We start from the raw sequence: 19606 nt of genomic DNA, 5'->3' as shown, positions 1-19606 counted from the left end.
AGCGCACGCCTGCAGTTCCAGCTACTTGGAAGGCTGAGGCGGAAGGATCGCTGGAGCCCAGCAGGTCGAGGCTGCGGTGGCTGGAAGCGGCCACTGCACTCCAGTCTGGGCGACAGAGTGAGACTCCAACTAAAAATAAATAAATAAATAAAGGCAAATTTCCTTAACATACGTGTATATATATAAAATATATTTTTCCTGCTATATATGGAGAATGCCTACAAATCAATAAGAAAAAAGCAACAGACCACTGCTTTGTTAAATTCTGGTGTGGCCATGTGGCTCTTTGAGCTATAGCTGCCAAGTTTTCCCAAGCTTTGGCACCCTCCCCGGTTGGGGAGGTGAATCTCCTCTCTCTCTCTCTCTAACTTAGTTTCTAAATAAACTATATTTTCCAATCTAAAAGAAAAAAAGCAATAAATTCTCAAGAGAAAAACAGGCAAAGGATATAATCAGTCAATTTACAGAAAGAAAATAAAAATGAAAAGAAAATTTTAAAGTATATGCAAAGATGGTCAATGTAACTTATATTAAGATAAATGTAAACTGAAGCTATACTGTAACACCATGTTCTACTTATTAAATTGGCCAAAAAAAATCCCAAAGTTTAATTATTACTTTGTCATAAAGATCTGGAGAAACAGGCAATGCTGGAGGAAGTGTAATTGATTCAATTCCACATTGAGGGCAAGTTGGGAAAAACAACACTAAAATGAACAAGTGTACATACATACTCTGTCCCAGCGATTTAACTTTTGGGACTTCAAGAGATATACTCACAATCATCTGACGTGAACTCCTTCAACATGATAAAGGGCATATATGAAAATCTCACAGCTTATATCATACTCAACAATGAAAGGCTAAGAACTTTCCCCCAAGAGCTGGTACAAGACAGGGATGACCTTGTCAAGAGCAAAATCAAGTAAAAATTCATGCTAATTTATGTTTTTTATTAATCTTGTCTAGCAAAGGGGTTATAACCTTTGCAAACAATGATTTAAATAATTATTCTAATCTTCATATCTCTATCTTGTTCATCTTTTTGTTGTAGTAGAAAAATTAGTGAAATGGTTGCCTACAAAAATGTGGAGGATAGAGTACATAATGAACTAATAGAGTTGGCTAAAGTTTCTAGGCAGACTGTGCAAAATGGCCAATGGTTTCATTTAATTGCCTATGATAAACTATGGATGGAGTAGGATCCATAAAAGCTGTTGTGTTTAGAATTTAGAGAAAATAATCTAGAGGACATAAAGCCAATACTTTCTGGGTTCAAAAATTAAGACTGCTTCCCATTTCCAGCTACTGCAGACAGCAAACATTTCAGAGTAAGAGTAAGAAATGACATCTGTGCTAAGATCAAATCCAGGGAATTGTCAATAAAACTGTGGCCTCATTGTCAAGATCTCAAAGAGGAGACTGTAAGACCTCAGAAAGACATCTTAAAGGCATGCCTCACTGACCTCTGCTAAGACAAAAGGACTTCTGAATATCTCAAGGGCACTGTCCCACAGTAGCCTCACACAGAATCCCAGAATTGAGAATGGCCTGTCTTGAAGAAATTTCTAGGTATGATGCTTGTCCAGTAGAGTTTATTTCAATCTAACACATAAGAGGTCCACAACTTTTTAAAAATTTGAACTTAGACTATGATAGAGACAGTGCAAAGTGAGAAGGCCTCTGGGTCCTCAAGGGCTCCTTTCTAGGGAAGAGAAAATGTGATTCAGAGAATGCAACCAAGAATTCAGAGGGCAGAGTCAACGACTGCAAAGCACTACTTCCAAAGTTAGGAACCCTTATCGACAAACCTGCAACAAGTGCCTAGTTGTCTGTCAGAACTGCTCTATGCCTCCCATTTCCCCCTGTCGGAGCAGGGTCGGTCTTGAAAATCCTCTCCTCACTACCATATGCTGAGTCTATGCAGAGCAAATAACTAAACTTTAGCTCGCAAGTCTTTTGACTCAGAAGAACTATTTTTGAGGAGCTGAAGCTACAAAACAGGCTGAGGAGTCACACCAGAAAGTCTCAGCTGAGGTACCTGGGCATTCCTGTAGACGATGAGAAATGAGACTTCAAGCCTGGGTCTAATGCCATAATGGGATAAGCCATTAGGGGTCTTAGAAGGAAGGGACTCAGTGACATATGAGTTACATATGAGAGAGATGTCAATAATTGAAATGCAGAGGATAAACTGTGGTAGTCAGTTATCAACGAAGGCCCAAACGAATTATGTCTCCCAGTATGCTTGCCGTTGTATAGTCCCTCCCATATTACGTCCCACACCGAGTCACTTTAAACAATAAATTGAACAGAAAAATGCTAGGTTAGTTCTAAGACTAAGTTTTAAGAAAAACTGCCAGCTTCTATATTTGCATTTTTTGGAGGCTGGAAGAAACCACATGGAAACTCCTGAGACCACAGAGAGAGGGAAGAAGCCCAGCTATCCGGTCCATTCATGCCCCCAGTTAACTAGCCCCAGTTACTGAAAATGTATGAGAGACCTTAGGCAAGACAGGAAGAATAACTGCTCAGGCAATTAACAGAATCATTAAAGATAATAGTAACGGGTCTTAAACCAGTAGGTTTGGGGATAGTTTGTTATACAACAATAGATGACTAAAACAAGAGGGACAGGCTACTCTGAACGTGCAAGGGACAAATGCCAACTTACATAGGAAGATAAGTAGCCTAATGAGTTTTTACGTATGTACCTACTCTGCTAACCACCACCACAATCAAGACATAAAATATTTCCAACTCAAAAACCTTAATTGTGCCCTTTCCCGGATACAACTTTACCTTCTGCCCTTCCCTACCTTGCATCAAAGTAACCACAATTCTAATTTCTATCATCACCAATAAGTTTTGTCTGTACTTTATATCATAGAGTATGTTCTCTTTACTTTCACTCAACATACTATCTGAGAGATACATCTTTGTTGTTTTGCCAATAGTTCATCTTTTAAAAAATATTGCTGTATGAATATACCACAAGTCTGCTGTCGGGTACTGAGATTGCTTTGAGTTTGAAGCTTCAATAAGTAAAGCTTTTATGAACACTGAGAGAATTAATTATGCATCACATTGACTAGGCTAAGGGATGCCCAGAGAACTGGTAAAACTTTATTTCAGATGTGTCTGTGAAGGTGTTTTCAGAAGAGATTAGCATTTGAATCCGTAAGCTGAATAAAGAAGATCCACCCTCACCAATGTGGCAGCCATCATCTGGACTGAGGAGGGCATAAGAGAACAGAAAGGCAGAGGAAGGGAACATCCTTTCTCTCTTCTTGAGTTGTACATTCATCTTCTCTTGCCCTTGGACATCAGTGCTTCTGGTAAACGTGCTCAATTTCCCCACAGAATTGATATTTATGGTTTTTTGTAATAAACATATAAATTGATCCTCACATCTTAACAGTTGAAGCATACATTTGCCTTATCTGAGTTCCTTCCTTGGGAAACTAGTCTTGAGACAAGGGACTGAAACTCAGCAGATCACTGCATCTAGACAGTGAGAAGTCACACTTCTTATTCCTTACACCTCCCGAATTGCTACTTTCTTGCCCTAAGTTACAGTTTTTCCTCTGCTATATAAATCTCCCAATTTTGGTAGGATGAGGAGATGAATTTGAGACTGATTTCCCATTCTCTTTGGAAGATATCACCCAAATAAAAAGCCTTCTTCCCTGGCATTACTTGTTGTCTCAGCAATTGGCTATTTGTGTGACAAGCAGTAGGACCGTGACTCAAGCCCTGGCATTCTGGTGACAGATTTTGGTTCCCTGACCAGGAATGTGTTGCTCATGGCTTGAATGCCACAGACAGGGAGAGAGAGTTTCAGGGACCCCTGTCTAGCAGCTGTCCAACTCTTTTTGACCAGAGGTAGATTTTAGTACCTCTCTCTGTCCCTGCCGCTGCTGGCCCCCAACCAAGTTCCTGAGTGTCTAGGAAGAACAGGCTTTGAAATGTGACATCTGTATGTGAACAAGTGAGTGTTTTTTGTGGGTACCAAAAGAGATCTGCTTCTCTCGACTTACGGATTGCCAATGGCATTTCCACTTGAAGGTTGAACAAGCCCAAGTGATTGAGAAAGGGAAGCATTCTGATTGTTTTCAGTTTGGACACCATGGGGACTCGTTAGTTGACACTGCAGTTAGATTGGATTTTAACAACTGCTTGCATGCATGTTGACACAGTCATGGGAAATCAGAATTTGATACCCAAATGCATCCTGCTTAGGTGCATTCCTCAAAATTAGTCTGAATAGTTATGAGCAAATAGAACAAAGGAAAATAATACACTTTTGTACTGCTGTTTGGCACCAGCATTTTCTGAAGTCTGGAGAGGTTGGAGTCTGGACTCTGTATGCATCTTTGAGTTGTAGTGAGTCTTATAACTAGATTCATTTTGCTTTTGAATAGGAACGTGGGAGCGAGTTCCATGAATCCAGGCTTTTATGCTGCTCTTCTAAGCAGGGTTAAGCCTTGTTACATGTGATGCTCTTCTGTGTTGCTGTGTGGCCCTGGTGTCCTTTGAAGTGTGGGAAGGTTTGGCATTTAAAAATCAAACTACTATGGAAACTGCTTTTCCCAGAATTTAGGTTCACAGCCTTCATAGGCTTGCCTATCATGGCAAACAGAGTTTAGCCATTTGAACATGTTTGCAAACCAGTGAGCTTATATTGTGATCTCATGATTACATTGCTGAGGTAAAAGCTATTGGATCTTTATGTGTGTATATACATGTTTACATGAGTTTATGTGGATGTACATTTATTATGCTATGTGTTGTGCTACTGGGTACCAGTTTTGCTTATAAATAAATGAGCTCTCAGAATTAAGTTGAAGCATTTTTCAAATTCATTTGACTTAAATAAATCTTTAATAATAAACAAGTTGGCTTTAAGATTATTAATAAAATAAAAACAGAAACGTCTTTGGAATTATCAGCATACTTTTTTTTTCTGGTCTCTGCTAGATATTTTAAGGTGTTAGGGCTTAGCAAGACTGTAAACCTAGCAAAGAACAAAATGATCTTTGTGAGACTTTTTTTTTGATAAATGAAACTACTTTAATAAAAACAGCCAAATCGTCTCAGTTACTGATAAAAAAAAAAAAATACCCATGCATTTAACTTTAAGTATCTTAATGTGATGAACTCCTAAAATTCACAGGTTATACAAATGGTCAACAAGAAAATAATGACTAGCTTGGTCTAGTTCTCATAAGTAATCTAGATAAACTCCTCAAAATGGATGAACTATAAATGGGGTAAATGCTATAGATGAACATTTTATATAATTTAAAATCTTGAAATTATTTTGGATGCTTATTACATGTCCAGGTCATTTACAATTAAGAAAGGTTTATGATATGAGGAAACATGTTTTTTAAAGCTGTAGAATATTCTCATTTATAAAATGCTACTCTCTGATAGTTCAGATTTCTTGGTTCCCGGAGTTTTCACTAAAATTTAAGGTTACTAAGAATAAGAATTCTAGTTAATATATAAATTCTGTATACGAAATGTGCCAAAGAAGATGTGTCCTAATTGAGGAAAAAGAGTAACTTTATCTAATTCAGATGTTACCTGAAGGTTGAATCAAAGTATGAACTTGAAAATGTTATTTATAAAACAAAAAAAGGACTAGTAATTATTAGTAATTAGGGGAGAGATATAAAAAAGTTATGGATATAAAGATGTGATTTTGGTAAGGAAGGTTATAAGGAGAAGAGATTGCTTTTGTATGACAAAGGAGTTTGTACAAATGGTTTTGATTTTGATTCTAATCTGTTTCTTTTAAAAACTTTTCAGATTCCTATCTCAGAAGAGCAACTTTGTTGTGTCTTGCTGCTTTCAGGTTTTTCTCCCTTAAACAGGCCTGAGATAACTCTTCCCTCCAGCTTTTTAATCACTTTCTGTAATTTTTCCTTCTAGTTCTAGCTGCTGTTGTAGACTGATGCTGAAATGTTTATCTTAAAAGTACAGAAAGCAATGTTTTCATCCAGTTTAACTTGGTTCTGTGCTCTCTGCTTCTCTTGATAGTCTAAACTGTTCCAGTAATCAGAAAACTTCTCATGCTGTTACAAGAGCCATTTATGCTCCTGTTCAAGTGACTAGTCTCCTAGTTTCTTGTTTCACTCATGACCCTGGATACACTCTTCCTGTGTCTGATTAATTCAAGTACTCTTTTCATTAGGTTTGGCTTTCAAGTTATCTGAATGGGCTTCCCATAAGGAGAAACAATCACACTGTAGAAGGTCTTTCTTTATCTTTTGGTAAATAACCTAAGAAACAGATTTTACATTTTGTCAAGATAATTCCTATGTCATTGCCATTAGGCTTTTGATCACTTAAAAAAACCCAAGAGATTTAAAAGAATTTCGGTTTTTACTTCCCTTTTTTGTTGTTCTTGGATAATAATCTTTTATTTTATTTTTAAATTTTTATTATAAAGATGTGGGGTACAGTTCAGGGTTAGGTATACAAACATTGATCATGCAGGTACCCTTGATGAGGTATGCTCTTCCCTCCCTTAGCAGTTTCCCTCAACTGCCAATCCCACTCCCCCCTCCCCTGAAAGTTTCCCATTACTGCCAATCACTTTCTTTCTTTTTTTTACATTAAAAAAAATATGATTTATTAAGCCAGGTGTGGTGGTGCATGCTTGTAGTCCCAGCTGCTTGGAAGGCTGAAGTGGGAGGATCACCTGAGTTCAGTAATAGAGGGAGCTATGATCACAGCACTGGACTACAGCCAGCAAAACAGAATGAGATGCTGTCTAAATTTTAAAAAGATTCTTTGATACTTTATGTATTTTTATGATGCAATAAACAGGTATGAACCTAGATTCGGGACCGTTTAGTACCTCATACAGTTCTTTGATTTGTTCTCACCAGAGCTTCCCCATTAAGTGATTGCTGTGAGTGGTTCCTCTCCTCACTCGGGTGCTGTTCGTAGGTAAATTTGTGGATCGTGGTGTTTCACTTGTCAGATGACCCATGACTGTTTGAAAGCTTTCCTCACTCACCTGGTTCAGCTTTCGAAGAGAGATATCAAGAGCTGCTGCTCACTCTCTCATCTCAACCCAGAAGTCCAGCCTTTGAACTTGGCTTTCAAAACAGAGGGAAGTGGGAGCCAGGCAAGGGCATTCTGGGAGGAGGGTCCCCAGTGTGCAAGAACTGAGGTATGATCAGCAGGGCAGGTTGAAAATGGTTCAGAAGTTTGGAAGAATCAGGGGGGCAAGTGGTGAGGATGGAGTAACAGATGAAATCACACTATGAGGAGGTTGTGATGGGCTCTTCAGGGTCTGGGAGTCATGGAGGGGCTGTGACAGAACAGAGAGCTCTGTGTGTCCAAATGATGCTATCTCCCCAGTCTATACAACACACAGATACTATGGAGATCCAGGAGGCCCAGAGGTCAAAGGAAAAAGAGATAGGCTGAAGCAGTGAGTAGGGTCCAGATGCTGAGTGCACTTGACTCTCAGGCTGAGGCCACTTCCTGGAACAATGTGGAACAGCTATTTGCAGGCAGATGGCACAGACATGTAGTTCCTGGTCACCTCCAGAGTCAGGGGACATTCCCAGCAGGGTCTTTCTCTCCATGCATGGAGATCTGGCATGTGCTCAGCGTATACCCTGTGCCAAGAGCTCTTGCAGGATTTGACTCCTGTAATGCTCACCACAGTCTTGCAGGTAGGGCCTCTCATTCCTGTTTTACAGAGCAAGAAACTGAGGGACAGAGAAGTAGAAGAAACCTGTCTGTCACTTGTTGAACAAAGGGGAATCACTTTCTTATAGCACTATAATTGTTCGAGGTCCTCTTATGAGTGAGAACATATGGAACTCTGTTCTTTGTTTCTGTGATAAATCACTGAGTATGATTGACTCCAAATCCATGCAGGATGCTGCAAAGTCCATATATTTGTCCTTCTTTATGGCTGCATAATATTCCATTGTGTATATGTACTGCATTTTTTTAATCTAATCCAGCTTCGATGGGCAACATGGTTGCTACCATGTTTTTGCTATTGTGAATAGGGCTGCAACAAACATACATGTGCAGGTATCTTTTTTGTAGAATGATTTGAGTTCTTCCAGGTATATTCCCAATAGGAGAATTGCTGGGTCATATGGAAGGTCAATTTCTAGTTCAGAAATTGCCACACTATTTTCCAGAGAGGTTGTATAAGTTTCCATTCCCACCAGGAGTGTAGAAGTGTTCCTTTTTCTCCACATCCTGGCCAGCATCTGTTGTTGTTTTATTAATGATGGCCATTCTTACAGGGGTTAGGTGATATCTCATTGTGGTTTGGATTTGCATTTCTCTGATGATGAATGAGGCTGAGCACCCTTTCATGTGTCTGTTGGCTGCCCGTATATCTTCTTTTGAGAAGTGTCTATTCATATCTTTTGCCCACTTTTCAAAGGCGCTGTTTTTTTCCCTTCGGTGCATTTGAGTTCCTCGTAGTTCCTAGATATTAGGCCTTTGTCAGATATACAGTTGGCAAATATTTTTTCCCATTCTGTGGGCTGTCTCCCTGCTTTCTTGATGGTTTCTTTTGCTTTGCAGAAGCTCATTAATTTGATGAGGTCCCACTTGTCTATTTTATTTCTTAAGGTATTGGCCTTTAGGGTTCTGAATAAGAATTGGTTCCCAGTTCCAATTTCCATAAGGGTGTCTCCTGAGTTTTCTAAGATTCTTATAGTTTGAGGTTTTATGTTTAGATCTTTGCTCCATTTAGAGTTAATTTTTGTGTATAGTGACAGGTAGGGGTCCTATTTCAATCTTCTGCATGTGGTCAGTCAGTTTCCCCAACACCATTTACTGAATAGGTTCTCCTCTCCCCAGTGGTAGTTGTTGGAGCCTTTGTCAAAGATGAGTTGGTTGAGGAATTGAGGCTTTGCTTCCAGAATCTCTATTCTGCTCCATTGGTCTATGTGTCTATTTTTGTTCCAATACCAGGCTGTTTTGATTACTGTAGCCTTATAGTAAACTTTGAAGTCTGGGAGTGTGATACCTCCTGTTTTGTTTTTCTTGCTAAGTATTGTTTTGGTTAATCGTGGTTGTTTTTGTTTCCATATGAATTTCTGTATTGTCATTCCCAGGTCTGAGAAGAATGATGTTGGTAACTTAATGAGTATTGTGTTGAATCTGTAGATTGCCTTTGGTAGGATGGACATCTTAACAATGTTGATTCTTCCTGTCCATGGGCATGGAATATTTCTCCATTGGTTTTTACTTCCATGTAACTTTCTGTATTGCTTTTAACGTCTTTTGGTTATCACTCTGGCTGAATAACTATTACAATGACCTGTGATTCTGTTTTGATAAAATGTTCTGAGGTTTTTTACATCTTTAATAAATGTCCTATTAACTAATCTTTGGACTGTTAAGTTACAGTACTTTGATGCCTGGATCTGAAAAAGGCACCAACTCCTGCAAAATCATACCAGTCAGAGTCTCATCTTCAGATCTGAGAGAAGGCAATAATCAAAATAAACTGCTTTTGTGAGACACAGGAATTAAAACTATTTAATACCTCTTAGTTTAAGGGCTATTGAAGAAGAGGTGGACATGTGAGATTGTAATGGTCTATTCTGAGGAATAAAATTAGTCCAAAGTTGGTCTCTAAATTAAATATCAATATCAAAAGCACACTGATGCAAGGCCAGCATCTGGGCCCTTGTGTTAAAATAACAGTGTTTTCTTTATGCAAATAATCAGGAAAATATAATAAAACTAAAACTTATTTTGCAAATAAATTGGTCCCAGTATGATTTTTCTTTGGTAAAAATGGGGGAGTGGAGAGAGAAAAATTATGTTTCTGAAGAAAACTATAGTACTCCTGTTACAAGATTAATCTTTGATTCCACATTCCTAGATGGCAATGTGGTCACCTATGGTATGGTGCTACAGCTGTACTGCATTCAGTTATTGAAGGTAAGAATTACCAATAGAATTTAGAGATGGATTGAACTCCTGGGGAGCTGGTTCAATGGATGCATAAGGGAAGGCAAGCTAATAAGGAAACAGTAGAATATTCAAGCCCTTGACTACTGTTATCGCTAACAGCTAAAATGGAAGTAAGAGAGTGCCAGAATGGATCTTGGGGCTGGGCCAAGCTCAGGTTTCGGTCTGTCTGAACTTGGATCATTAGCCTCGAGGATACCCACACAAGTGAAAATTATGCCAGGGCACCAGAAGGTATCTCTGAGACATGTGGTTTCCAGGAAGGTAGTCAGTGTAGGAGAAGGACAAGTGAAGTAACTATTGAAACCAGAAGGAACAATGTGCAGAAACAGTTACAATTTGTAGATTGATATCATCCATTTCCTGAGGAACCTTTACTAAAATGAATGGTGAGAAAAACTAATTTGGGAGCAATATCTTTGGTTTTCAATACTACAGAATGGAAGAGCATGATCTGGTTGATAAAGGATTCACATCTCACAGCAGATGGATATATGTAATTCAGACACACAGGAGGTTACTCCTAAGAACAGCCAGCCTGGTGGACTGAATGAAAAACCACTGTAAGATATGTTAATTCTGAGAAGAGGAACTCTCAACTCCACCTATAACTCCATGTATACATGCCAAGGGGAGCACTCCAGATGAAGCGGCTGATAGCCGGTGTTATCGAAGTCACAGGAGACTGGCTTTATGATGACAGGAATATGAAACTTACTTTTTGGCTTTGGGGTTTCTGACATCAAAAAATTCTCCTAAAATTTACCAAGAGACAAATCTTACCTGTGAAAAGGCTTTGCCCCTTGTCCTACTGAGCACCGAGGTAGCCCCAAGAAGTGGGTTGGCTCTTAGCCTCTTTGCGATGTTGTATGGAAGACTATTTCTCTGACCGCCAGACTCCCTGACACTTGAGGATTTTTCCTCTCCCAAAACAGCAGATAGGTAATATATAAAACAATTAGGAAGTATCTTAACTGGTCTCTCTGAGTTTGCTTCCAACAGGCTCCAGTTCCTTACTAATGGGCCTCTTCACTCTTTTAAAACAGGAAACCAAGTCAGTCCACCTGAAGACCTAGATAGATCCCACCAGGCTGAAGACCAGCTGTGACCACAATGGGCTGGCCCTTTTAAGGTGCTGCTGATCACACAGTCATCTGTCAAGTTAGCCAGTGTTAAGCCACAGATTCACCATACTTGGATAAAACCAGTCCCTCTGGGATCCCTCCTGGGGAAACAGTCACAGTCTTGTGAACCCTCAGATGGCCTTACGTTAGTATTCAAAGCCCAGGCAAAGCCTCTAGATAAGAAATCACAAAGGGACCATATGGTTTCCAGGATTATTCTCATGGATTCTCCCAAGGATGGCACACAGCTAGGACCATTCTAGAAGGGTAGTTAATTTATTGCATTCAATGAATGCTTTAGCCACTGTAACCCTTAATACTTCAATGCATATTTCCTAGAATAGGAATATTTTCTTACATAATTGAAAAACAATGTAACAATGAAAAACAATTCAGAAAATTCAACATTGATAAAATATTTCTGCCTCGTCTACCATCAATAGTCCAATTTTCTTTGTCCCACTAATTTTTCCCTCCAAAAGAATTCTGCTTTAGATTATATATTCCTTTAGCTGTCACATATCTTTTTAGTCTTTCAATCCAGAACAATTCCTTAGCTTTCATGACATAGACAATTTTTAAAGAATACTGGCCAGTTGTTGTTTTTTTAACAGTATATTTCTGATTTTGGCTTTGTCTGATGTTTCCTCATGATTAAATTCAGGTTATGCATCCTGAGCCGAAATACTACATAGTGATATTGTATTTTCAAAGGTTACATTAGTTTTGATCACTCAAACAAAGTATTGTCTGGTTCTCCATCATATAGTTACTATTGTCCCCTAGCAACTGGTGGGAGACACTATAAGGTCATGCAAATATCTTGTTCCTCATCAAACTCTTCCTCAATTTCAACTCTAGATTTATTAGTCATCAATGATGCTTGCCTAATAAATCTTTACTATGCTGATTGCAAAGTGATTCTCTAATTTTATCACTTATTCCACATTTATTCATCAGCATCTGACTATATGGAAAAATCCTTTCTTTTCCCCGTCCGTCATCCATCCATCCGTCCGTCCATCCATCATCCATCCATCCATCATCAGTATCAACTCATGGATTTCCTCCTCCTCCTTCCTCCTTTTTCTTTCTTAGAGACAGAGTCTCTCTCTGTCACCCAGGGTGGAGTAGAGCAATGCAATCATAGCTCACTGCAGCTTCCAACTCCTGGGCTCAAGAGATCCTCTGCCTCATCAGCCTCCTGAGTAGCTGGGACTTAGGCGCATGCCACCACGGCCAGCAAATTTCTTATTAGCTCAAGGGATCCTCCCACCTCAGCCTCCTGAAGTGCTGGGACTATAGGTGTGAGCCACCACACTCAGCCTGGATTTCTGCTTTTTTAGGTTTGATATTGTCCTTATTTATTTTGATGCTCAGATAGTCCCTGATTTGACCAGGAGGAGCTTCTTCAAGCTAGCTTCTGTGTTCTTTCAACATGCCTCCATTGTTTTGACACTTTCTTGCTTCCTTGCTTTTAAGATGTCCCAGGCTAATCTTACACCTTTCCTGCCCCAGTCCTGGAGAACAGACATTTTCCCAAAGATCCTTATTTCTTTTAGTAGAGAACTAAAAACCAAAATATGAGTACCAGGTGTGTTCATTGCTATCAAGGTAAGTGTGAGTCTAGACCTATGCTGTCCAGTTTGGTAGCCCCTATCCACATGTCATTACTTAAATTAAAATTAATAAAAATAAATTAAAAATTCAGGTCCTCAATTGCATAAGCCACATTTCATGTGCTCAATACAATGTGTCTGGGAACTATCATATTGTACAGCATAGACATATAGAACATATTAATAATTATAGAAAGGTCTATGATTCTCAAGACTTTTCATTAAAAAAGAATATATATAATATTATATATAATACTTATTAAAAAGATATTCTATGGAATATCACTATTGTAGGCTCTTGCATCAGGTAAATTTAGGAAACACGCGTGCAGACACACACACACACACACACACACACACACACGCACGCACATTCATGAGTTTCTACTCTCCATTGCCTTTTAAGTATTTTCCTATGGTTCCACGATATCAATTCTTTAAAACATTAAACAATTATTTATTGAGCACATATTATTGAACATGTATGTTCAAGACACTGTAAATCTAGAAATAAAATATAGTCTCTGTTCTCTAAAATACTACCATTTAATGAGAGGTCAGAAAAATAAATGAATTTTTATAGAATGGAATGATAAATTCCAACATAGTGAAGTTAAAACAGGGTGCTACAACAATTCTTCCATTCCAAGGAAGGCTTCCTTAGAGAAACAGCATTTAAATTGGTTTTAGAAAGGTAAATAGCTATTGGCCTGGTAAATTTGAGGGATAAGTTGAGGGGTGAGGGCATTTGCTATTCTCCATACCTTTTTTCATCTCTGTTCCAATTATTCACTTCAAATGCTTTCTCTTTCTCTTACCCTTCAAAACTCTGCTTATCTTTCACAGCCCATCTTTTTAATATATTTCTTATACCTCTAACCAGACAAACCATCAAATATATTGTTCTTACGGATTTACGACCCACAAAAGATTTTATTTTTGTTGTTATTTATACATACAATGGGTAAGAACATGGGCTCTGGAATCAGACTTACTGCTTACTAGCTATGTGACTTTGGTCAAGTTACTTTATCTCCCTAAACCTCAGTTTTGGCATCTGAAGGTGGGATGACTAGTACCTGATAGTTATACGTTTGACGATTAAATAAGATAATGTGCTAAAAGGCTCAGCACAGTAGTGACTGGAACATGGTAAACTAGGTAGTCTGCTGGTAACAACAACCCTAAGTCGTGTTTCTTCCTTTGTTTGCTGAAAGTTTTAAAATCACTCACACCTTCTCAGGTCAATCTCTGTATCCCCAAAACACACATTACACCATCTAAGTGACATCTAGCAAACCACTTAAATTATTCAAGCAGATTTCTTCCAGTCAGAATACTCTGCATATTCATATATTATATTTTAGACAGACAAGTCTATGTATAACTGAAAAACTCACATTTTCAAAAATGTTATTTATTTATTGTTTATAGCAACTTTAAATAAGATTATTAAATAAAACATAATTTCATGGAAAAAGATTTTAATAAAAGTCGTTTCTCATTAGGTTGACTTAGGTCAAACTTTTTTAGATCGTGAAATGAAACAATTTTTAGAAGAGTATATTCAAATTGAGGAATCATGCATTAGTATGACAATAGTTCAATAATATATGAACTACTAAGTGGTAAAAGTCTTTTAATAAAAACAAATTTGTCAGAATCCAAACTCCTATTTATAAGTGAATCCTAATTTTAGAAAGAGCTTAAAATTAGGTCCTGATAAAATAAAACTTAACTTGAGAAAGCTAACTGAAAAAAAGCATCTTGATTTTTATACCAATATATTTAAAGTAGCTAATGTACTGATAATAAGAAAAGTCAACACTAAATAATAGCACAGAAAGTCTCTCTCCTTTGCCATATTGTTAAACAATCTAAAAGAATGGGGCAAAGCATGTTATACAGCAAGAACCAGAGAAGACTTACTTTGCCCTTCAGCACAGCTTATTTGAAGTGCACCGAAAGAAGTGAGCCATTGTTTCGTGTACAATGAAAAAGGTGTTTTCCAAATGAATGGCTTTAATGAAGTAAATTTTACTTGTTTAAAGTGGAGGAATGAACATCTAAAATTTCATTGCTTACGTTCTTGAAAAAGGAAGAGGAACGCTCACCAAGATTAATAAACATCAGACCTCAAAAGGGAGGGCTTCCGCCAAAATAACTGACAGCTGTGCAGATTTTCTTCACCTGAGCAAGCAACCATAAGACAAATATAGGCCAGGTTTGGTGGCTCAGTCTGTCAACCCAGCGCTTTGGGAGGTCAAGGTGAGTGGACTGCCTGAGCCTACAGGTTAGAGATCAGCCCAGGCAACCTGGTGCGACCTTGTCCCAACAATAAATCAAAAAACAGCCAGGCGTGGTAGCACACGCCTGTAGTTCCGGCTACTTGGAAGGCTGAGGTGGAACGCTTGCCAGAGCCCAGCAGGTCGGAGTTGGGGTGGCCATAAGTGTACCACTCACTGCACTCCAGCCTGGGCAACAAAGTGAGATTCCAACTCAAAAAAAAAAGACAAATATGTAGTACATTTGTGTTTTCCTTATTACCCTTACCAGTACATTTTAAAAATTACCTTGACATTTTTCTTTCAAATTAATTTGAGCATAATAGCAGATTAAAAACAAAAACTGGAGCCAGGCTCGGTGGCTCAGCCTGTCATCCCGCGCCTTTGGGAGGCTGAGGTGAGTGGACTGCCTGAGCCCGCGGGCTCGAGACCCGCCTGGGCAGGGAGACTTCATCTCTACAATAAATCAAAAAATCAGCTGGGCGTGGTAGCGCATGCCTGTAGTTCCGGCTACTGGGAAGGCTGAGGCAGAAGGATCGCCGGGGCCCAGCAGGTCGAGGCTGCGGTGGCCGGGAGTGGCCACTGCACTCCAGTCTGGGCGACAGAGTGAGACTCCAACTCAAAACAAACAAACAAACAAACAAACAAAAAACTGGGAATATGAGAAGTTTTAGAGTACAATGCTATTCCACTTATGTATTGTTAATATCTATGACATCATTTATAAACTATACTCTTAAGTATTCTATATGTCAATATTCTAAATAACTACATAAAACCCACATCTTGTATATGAAATATAGACAATGAAATCTTTGATCATATTTTTCCCAAAGGTGGCCTTACCTGCGGAGTCCAGTAGAAAGCAGGGCTCAATCTGTAGAGTTTTCGCTTGTGGAAACTCTGAAGTGGCCTTGTTCGGGCTGCTGTACTCGTCACAGTCAAGGATGGAGATTTCAATCTCGTCCTGTCTTTTCTCCTTTTCTTACTGTGCTTCTGGTTAAGAAACCAGCTGCTGGAGGACGGCAGCTCATCTAAGTTCTCTGAAGCACTGAAATGCAGTGAAATAATGAGGGAAAGGGAATAAAACAAAATATAAGCAAACAGAAAAGACAAAGAAAACTAAATGCAAGTTGCCTTGATCTATTATGACAAAAGAGCATTAACTTTAGCCAATTTTATGGAACAACTAAGTTGTGAAAATAATTTTCGCTTCTATTTTCTCATGTAAAGCAAATATTCCGTAAGTTAGAAAATGCTCACAAGTTCACTATGATGTAAATCAATTTGTGTATATTACATACTTTTAACTACTTATATAAAATTATTCTTGCATATGGGTGAAATTACATAGATTACAGGCTTGAAAAGTCTCATCGCTGCATCGTTAGTAGCTCTAAAATAAGCACTACATACCATTTTGGTGAATTTTGAAACAAAGCTGTAACCATCCTATATTTCAGAAGTCTTTAAAAACTTCTGATACAAAAGCTACAGTTATAAATAAAATCATACAAGTTGCACATGAAAAACAATTTTATAATTATTCTTTATATTAATTTTTAAACATTATATTTAAATCTTTAGGATACTTTACAAAATCAGAACATCAGAATTAAGTTAACCTTCACTGCCACATACATTTAACTTCATTTGTATTAGCATGTAGTATATAAAATAATTAACCTTTTTCAGGCACAAGGTATCCATTTCAATTTCACTTATGTAGACAAAGCTAGTCAATTTAGTATTCTACCATTAACAAGTGAATCTGTTACATGTAATACTTCTACTCAACACAGATGTTCTAAATACACTATTTGGCTCAAATAGAATTGGTGTTTACCAGTAAATAGAAGAAATGGTTTTTCTATATATAGAATTATTATTCTTGGATCATATTTATTGCTGCTATAAAGTATTCTACTAGCTTATGGGTAAAGCAAATAATTTAAGAATGCTTTATATAGTAATGAGAAACCAGAAATAAAGGAGTCTGAATGGGTTATAGTGGTGAGACCAAAGAGAATAATATGGCATTTGGTGACTATCATACATTCAACAAATACATAATTATGTACTACTGTCTGGACCAGTATAGAAAACAGTACTGATGACAACAATACCACTTTTCAAAACACGAACTTAAGTCTCCAAAGAGCTCTAGCAAGAAGGCTTTAAGTGTCAGTTAATGAAAGGTTTTAAAGATCTTCTGTCAGGTAGCTGGCTAAGATTTAGGATATAATGCTACTCTCAAATGAACAAATCCAGTCATAGCCAAATGTTATTTTCTGTGATGGCAACACATATAATATGTATTGTCCATGAAAAACTTTGGCTAAGTAACAGTCTGCTCTTGAGACATCAGCTATGGAGCTGGGGCACCATGTCAAGGGTGAGCAGAAGGCATACAGGATAGCCAATATGAAGTTAGGCATGGCAGACTAGGTGGCTAGCACAGAAATGAGTCAAGGCCAGGAACAAAACAGGTCCCAGTAGGTAGAAGGTGTGAGAGGTGATCAAGTCAGGAGAGTTAGGATCTAGGAGTAGACCCAGCACAGAAAGAGGTTTTTGTCCAGCAAGACAGAAGCACCTTTAGGTAAAGCTTACACTGGCTTCTTCGGAGACATTGCTCAGGTAGTGTCTAGGGAAAATTAAAAGCTTTGATTCAAGACATATTTAACTAATTCTTCCCTTTATTTACAACTCTTTAGTTGTTAATGAGATTTTAGCTTTCCCCAGAAGGCTTAGTCCCAAAGAAAGTGAGCCATCATCTAATTAAATGAATGGCTACACCTTCTGAACTAGCAGAGGGCTCATAGGCTGGCTTAAAGATAACTAGAAAACTTGCCCTTTGTGTCACTAAATGTTCCATGATCATGCATCACTTAATGATAGTTATGCCTTCTGAGAAATGCTTCATTAAGCAATTCTGTAGTTGTGTGAACATTACAGAGTAAGCTTACACAAACCTAGATAGTATAGCTTACTACATACCTAGGTTATATGGTATAGCCTGTTGCTCCTAGGCTACACACCTGTACAGCATATTGCTATACTGAATACTGTAGGCAATTGTAACACAATGGCAAGTATTTGTGTACCTAAACATTAAAAAGGTAATGAGCTGTACTATTAACATTACAGTAGCCACAATGTCACTAGGTAATAAGAATTTTTCAGCTCCATTATAATCTTATGGGACCACCATTGTACATTTGATCTTTCATTGACTCAAACGTCATTATGTGGCACATGCCTCTGTATATTTTAAAGTTTCTAAGGTGGCTGATATGTTATCTAAGGTGGCTGATATGTTATCAGAGAGAAAAAGCTTAGTTTTGTTCTTTTTCTTATGTTCCCAACTTCAGGCAATTCATCCTTAGATTCCAACACTTTCTAAGTAGTAAAGATTCTTACAAAGTGTCATCAACATTTATCCCAATCAAATAAATGAGGGAATTTATGGAAACTTAAATATGTTTACTTCTCTACAAATCAATGTACAAATTACATATTCTCACCAAAGCTAATTTGGTACATAAACCACTTTCATAAATAATGAATGAGGGTTGTTGTAAATTAGTATTGCAAATCATTGATAAATTCACTTATTTTGCACAGTTTTTTACATGAAAGAAAAGGTCAATTAATGAACCTAACTGAAAGCAAAACACGAGGAAAATCCTGAGACTATTATAAGGAAGATAATACAAGCCTGCTCCTGAGATTGTAATTTAAGACTTTTTCCTTTGGAGGCAATAATAGAATAACCAGGTAATCATCAACTAAAATAGGAACTTAAGATAAAGATATCATCAATAAGTCAATATAAGATATCATCATCACATGACATTCTTTAAAAAAGTATTAATAATAAAAGGAGAAGATCCAGGAGGAAAAGAACATTTCAATAAGTGATAAGGCTTAATGCTATCACTGAGCTTATGGTATACCTATGAAATCCCAAAACTGAGGATGAATAGGTTACTGTCACATACTGTCATGTAATTATTAAAATAATGATCAGTATACAGGCCTTTAAAGTAGCACATTTACAAGTAAGATCAGACCAGCTGAGTCAATAAATTATATATTTTCTTAGATTTCTAACTAGTAGCTGTGGAATAATGAAAATCTCCCAAATGATAGCCTATATCCTTTCTATTATAGGCACATAGCATAACTTGTTTTCAAAATCAATTAAATAATTGGGGAGGGGGAAGTAGTGATGGTGGGTTTTCAGGCTTATACTTCTCTCCATTTCCATTGCTTCCTCCCTAATCCAAGCTATCTTGTGCCAGGACTACTTCAATCGCCCTGTAATTAGTGTCCCTCACCCACACTTTTTTTTTTTTGTCTCCAGCCCCTTCTATACTAGTCTTTTGCAAAACCCAATCTGACTTATAGCTCAACTCAACTGAAACTGGACCCATTTCCTTGTAGAACTGACATTTATGGGTTTTTGAATAAACACAGAAATTAATCCACTCACATTTAAAACTTGAAACTTAACATTTGTTCTGAGTTCCTTCCTTAGGAAACCAACTCTCAGGTAAGGACTGAAACTTAACACATCACTGTGTCCAGGTAATGAGAT

The 19606-nt window shown here is 37.8% G+C and overlaps 1 protein-coding gene across 4 annotated transcripts in view; it reads right to left on the bottom strand.

Annotated features, from left to right (window-relative positions):
* The window catches only part of KANSL1L (KAT8 regulatory NSL complex subunit 1 like), a 122085-nt gene that overhangs the window by 29992 nt on the left and 72487 nt on the right, over positions 1–19606 (bottom strand). For all 4 annotated transcript variants that reach the window (XR_503740.2, XM_008050364.2, XM_021708728.1 and 1 more), the window contains exon 5: positions 15853–16057. Coding sequence is in view for 3 of the 4 variants with exons in the window: in XM_008050364.2 (XP_008048555.1) it covers positions 15853–16057 (205 nt within the window). In the remaining variant the exon portion in view is untranslated. The remainder of the gene's footprint in view (positions 1–15852; positions 16058–19606) is intronic.

This window comes from Carlito syrichta, unplaced genomic scaffold, assembly GCF_000164805.1.
Source record: "Carlito syrichta isolate Samal-C Ts95f unplaced genomic scaffold, Tarsius_syrichta-2.0.1 Scaffold144990, whole genome shotgun sequence".
In the NCBI taxonomy this organism is placed as follows: domain Eukaryota; kingdom Metazoa; phylum Chordata; class Mammalia; order Primates; family Tarsiidae; genus Carlito; species Carlito syrichta.
Note: the sequence above shows the minus strand (reverse complement) of the source record. Positions and strands in the feature narration are given on the sequence as shown.